A 4637-nucleotide genomic window follows, 5' to 3' on the forward strand; every position below is an offset into this window, starting at 1 on the left:
AGAAAAAAAAGTCAGTAATATTTTTTATTGGTTTTACACTTACCTAATAATTTAATATTACGTGCTTAACCTTTTGTGGTAAAGGGAAACTGTAATTCTCCAATATGGCAATTGTGCGGTAATTCAATTTGATTTCTTTTAACTCTCATGCACGCCTATTATACACGGGAGGGTTTCAATTTTTCTTCTCCTTATGTAATCTTTTGAATTATCTACACATTATTTGGTATATACACATATTATCAATTGAATTTGCTTTTTTCTTATAAACTTTATACTATGAATAAGTTTATTAACGCATATCTTACACTATCTAAATCAATTCAGGTGATCTAACCCCTATTAATTGCATAAAATGTACTTAAAGTTTAAGATCATGTAGCTTGTGTACCAAATAAAATAAAAATAATATCTAGCGCCGGTGCATTATTTTTTAAATATTGAAAGCATTATGCTAAACAATAAATATTTTTAATCATGCATCCTCATTCTTCTCCAATTTAAAGTCTCCTTTACACAAAGAAAATCAGAAAACTATTCAGTTAAGTACATTGTGCAATACATATATGCCACCCCTCCTCCCTCTCTCCCCACCATCACATAAACAGGTTAAAAATCCGTCCAAAAAATCAGAAATAAACAAATAAAATTAACCAGAAGAGGACATTAAAATCAAATCACTCCCATGCACGGCTGGATTAACTCAAGTCAAAGCGGCGAAGGAAAAGAGGAAGAAATGATCGTATTCATGTTCCCGGTGGGCGGAATAATTATCTCCTCCCCGCCCATCTGCCCTCCCACCTGATCCCAAAAGAAATAGTTAGGGCACTGCTGTGCATCAACCACCCATTCATTCATCTCATGATTTCTCTGCATGCAGTCGTTAATCTGGCCACATGAGTTTTGCGCCTCGATGGGGTCTATTAATGGCGGCATGGCTGTAAACTGAGCTATTTCTGGCGTGGGCTGCAGTTGCCATGGTGTCTCTGAGCTCAATGCGGCGGTTTCTTGGAAGATGGGAGGTTCTAGTGAATGGTTTATCTCGAACATGAATGAGGAAGTGAGGAGAGGTGATAGGGTTACGTGTGATTTTGTGGAGTAGTGATCTTGGTTGAAGAAGTCTAGGTTTTGTTGGGCTTGTGTGAGTGTGAATGTGAACTGAGGGTTTTGGGCCTCGGATTTATGTGTAATTGTTGTTGGTGGTGACGTTGAAGAGGAAGAAGATGAGGAGGATTTTCGGATTTTCTTCTTGATCCATGAGTTCCAGTAGTTTTTGATCTCGTTGTCTGTTCTTCCAGGCAAATGGCTAGCTATGTGTGCCCATCTGCAAGAGGCCATATAGTACTTTTTCTAAGAGAAGTCATACAAGTTTTTACCATTGGATAAAATGGGGAGTGCTTTTGAAGCTTCAATATGACATGAAAAGAGAAAGAAAATATTCAACTTAACAAATGTGGCTTTTGTTTCGCAATAATTAACGTCAGATTTAACGCTGTTGAAACGTATCATTCTTCTTATATTATTGAGAAGGTTCCCATAAACAAACGCTTGATATTGGCTTCTTAACTTCCTCCAAAATGCAAGTGATAGCTACGTATGTAGGAGTATAATTATAAAATCCGTAAAAAAAAGTATAAATATATGTATATGAGAATATTCAAATAAAATATTCCCAGATGAGAATGTGATAATCGTTCGCAATTTCTATGAATAAAAATGTCATTTTAGTTTATAAAATTTTATCCCTAGATAAATTATCTACCCTACTGAACAAGTATACGTACTTACCTGTTGCCTACAGCTCCATGGAGGCTGATAATGAGCTTCTCCTCCTCAGGCGTAAACCTCCCTCTTCTAATATCCGGTCTCAAGTAGTTTATCCATCTCAGACGACAACTCTTCCCGCATCTCTGAAGCCCTAATCACAACAACAACAACAATATGAAACCCTAATTAACAAGGATATGCACCGAACAACACGACACGAAAGCAGGAGACAAGATAACCTGCTTTCTCGGGGACCTCACTCCAGCAGCCGTAGCCATGAGTGGTGATGTACCGAATGAGCTTCTCGTCCTCCTCCGGTGACCACAGCCCCCTCTTCACCTTCTGCTGGTTGCAGCAAGAGTGATGCCCCATTAATATATTTGTAATTTAGTGGGAGTTGATGAATGGGGTTTGTAATTGTGAGTAAAGAAGAATGTGGTGGAGTTGTGGTGGCTATAAACATATATATGTTGGGACAGATATAGGATCCGACAGCAGCATAGGAGTGGGGCCGAATTGGTCCCATAATTGTTCCCATCTAACCGTGAAATGACGTTTGATCAACTCTCTTTCTGCAGTATTATTACAAGGGTTTGTACGTACACATATATATGTAGTAGTATAATTCACCTAACAAACATAATTAATCAACTGTTGTTGCCGGTTACACTCCATTGCCTTTTCAAATTCTTGTTTGATTTTTCCTTCTTTTTCTCAGTGGAAGTCGGTATCTCATGAATTCAATAAAGATGACTTTCCTGATTCTTATGATATATGCTTTTAATATTTTCGTTTCTAACTTAGTACTATTTCTTGAAAGACACCTGAACGATAAAACAAAAATTCTGCATAAAACATGCAATGAGTTTTAGGGTTAAAACTTAAAACCCCATAGTTTCTTTCACAACGAATGAAAGAAGAAGATGTATAGTTTCTTTTAAGGGCATCTCCAAGGCTACATCTATTTTACAGTAGTCTAATTGTATTTATTTAATAGCTGAATTTGCATTTTATCTCCACCACCTGATCTATTGACAGCAGGAAATAAATCTTCTATATTATTATTTTTTTGTTGAAGAAATACAGGGAAACCTAAGAGTGTCAAATATGGTGAAACCTGAGTAAAATGTGTACAATACAAAATTGTGTTATCGAATTTTACTCATATGGCCAGCTAATTATTCATTTAATAGTATTTGAGCTGGATTTATGATTTATTGTGTGCAATTAATGAGATTACAATCGATCAGTTCTGGCAAATATGGCCAGGACGATTACCTTGAGGGTGTCTTGCTCAAATGAAGGAAGAAATATAACATGCTTACACAGTGAGAAAGAGATGGGTGCTTTTTGGATCAAATCATGAAAAAATTTGTAGTAGTATTTTTAATGAAATGATTATTACATAAATACAATTGGATCTCATCTGGTTGGTACTAAATGACTAGAATCATGACAAAAAGATTTCGAATTTTAGTCCTAACGATCATTACATAAATAAGTTGGTATATAGAAAATATATAGGAGATGGATCATTACAAAACTATCTAACAATGAGAACTTTGAGAATTATCGATCAGTTGGTAGTACAAGTTTTGTGCTGACAAATGATATAGTTTGTGCAACCAATTAATATGTTTAGTGTTTCCAGCTGATAGTTCTCAACTGAACCACTCCATATTTATATAATTTTACATCTCTAATTGTTAAGATTGAGTTTTTATACTTTTATTCAATTAATTCATGTTAATCCCTTCAATTATTTTGACATTATATCAAATTGATCCAAAAGTATAAATTTGCTTGTATGCATGCTATATATAAGGATTGAAAATGGTTATTTGTTCTTTAAATATAGATTATCATTCTAACATCTCCCTAATTGTGGGTGTTAGTACATTAATTACTTGTTTCATGCTTAACTTATACCTTTCATATGCACTATAATAGTAGTAGTAACAAAAAATCCAAATATGTAAGCAAAAACGTGTTTCATGCAATTCATACGTAGACGAACATACATATCATACATGCGTACATAGAAGAAGAGAGAGAGGGGGAGATGAAAGAGACTTGGAATTGATGGCAATCATCCACCATACTGATTTTGAAAACTGTGGGAGTTTTGCAGAAGCTGAATTTGGAAGTAAAAGCCGAAATGATTCTGTAAAAGGACGCTGTGGGGATGAAGGAATGAAAGAAAAGGAGAAATGATGAAGCTTAGCTTTAAGGGGCGGCAAATGCTATTACAGCAAACTATTATAGGGGGCCCCACTCCATATATGTATTAAGAAATTCATTTAGCGTTTAATGGAATAGGGACTTGGCCTCTTAAAGTAATGTTTGGTTAACCTAATAACTCATTGATAGAAGGTTCCACCTTAAGCTCTTTTAATTATTATAAATGTGGTCCTCCCCTCTTTCAACTCATGATTTTTACATATTTGGTCAATAACTATGGCCCCCATCATCCATCATTACCCCCATTTTTATTTCCCTTCATTCTATATGATTTTGATGTTTCTAGCTAAATAGTTTGTTTTCTACCATCTCCTTGTATTTTTCAATGATGATATTTTCATTTTTCAGAAATAAAAAGAAAGTATTGTGTCAGTTGTTGTGGTGAGTGTGGACTTGGATACCAACACCATTTAATAAATCTTGACAAGTTAGACAAAATGGTGGTACAAGTTTCTTTTGAAAAAAAAAGTAATGGTATAGTTTGATAAGTGTGTAAAAGTTCAACTTCTTTTAATGTGATGTAAGTTAAAAGTAAGCAATTTTAGGGAGTCAATATTGGGGAAGGATCTAGAAAATAGGTTAAATTGGGGAGGTACCACTCTAACTAATTGAACACAACATGCACTTAC

At 34.9% G+C, this 4637-nt stretch overlaps 1 protein-coding gene across 1 annotated transcript; it reads right to left on the reverse strand.

Moving 5' to 3' along the window:
• Positions 1 to 490: 490 nt before the first annotated feature.
• On the reverse strand, positions 491 to 2190 carry LOC121770581 (transcription factor MYB61-like). Its single transcript, XM_042167318.1, has 3 exons — positions 2007 to 2190; positions 1789 to 1918; positions 491 to 1324 (listed from the first exon to the last, which is right to left on the reverse strand). The coding sequence occupies exons 1-3, from the start codon at positions 2137 to 2139 to the stop codon at positions 709 to 711; spliced, it is 879 nt and encodes a 292-aa protein (XP_042023252.1). The 5' UTR covers positions 2140 to 2190; the 3' UTR covers positions 491 to 708.
• Between the last annotated feature and the right edge of the window lie 2447 nt (positions 2191 to 4637).

Source organism: Salvia splendens, chromosome 16 (assembly GCF_004379255.2).
Source record: "Salvia splendens isolate huo1 chromosome 16, SspV2, whole genome shotgun sequence".
NCBI lineage: Eukaryota > Viridiplantae > Streptophyta > Magnoliopsida > Lamiales > Lamiaceae > Salvia > Salvia splendens.

Coding starts and splice junctions, on each gene's coding strand:
- LOC121770581 (XM_042167318.1), bottom strand. CDS start 2,139: ATGGGGCATCACTCTTGCTGCAACCAGCAGAAGGTGAAGAGGGGGCTG. Junction 1,919..2,006: donor TGAGGTCCCCGAGAAAGCAG/GTTATCTTGTCT, acceptor TGTTGTGATTAG/GGCTTCAGAGATGCGGGAAG. Junction 1,325..1,788: donor CATGGAGCTGTAGGCAACAG/GTAAGTACGTAT, acceptor GGCCTCTTGCAG/ATGGGCACACATAGCTAGCC.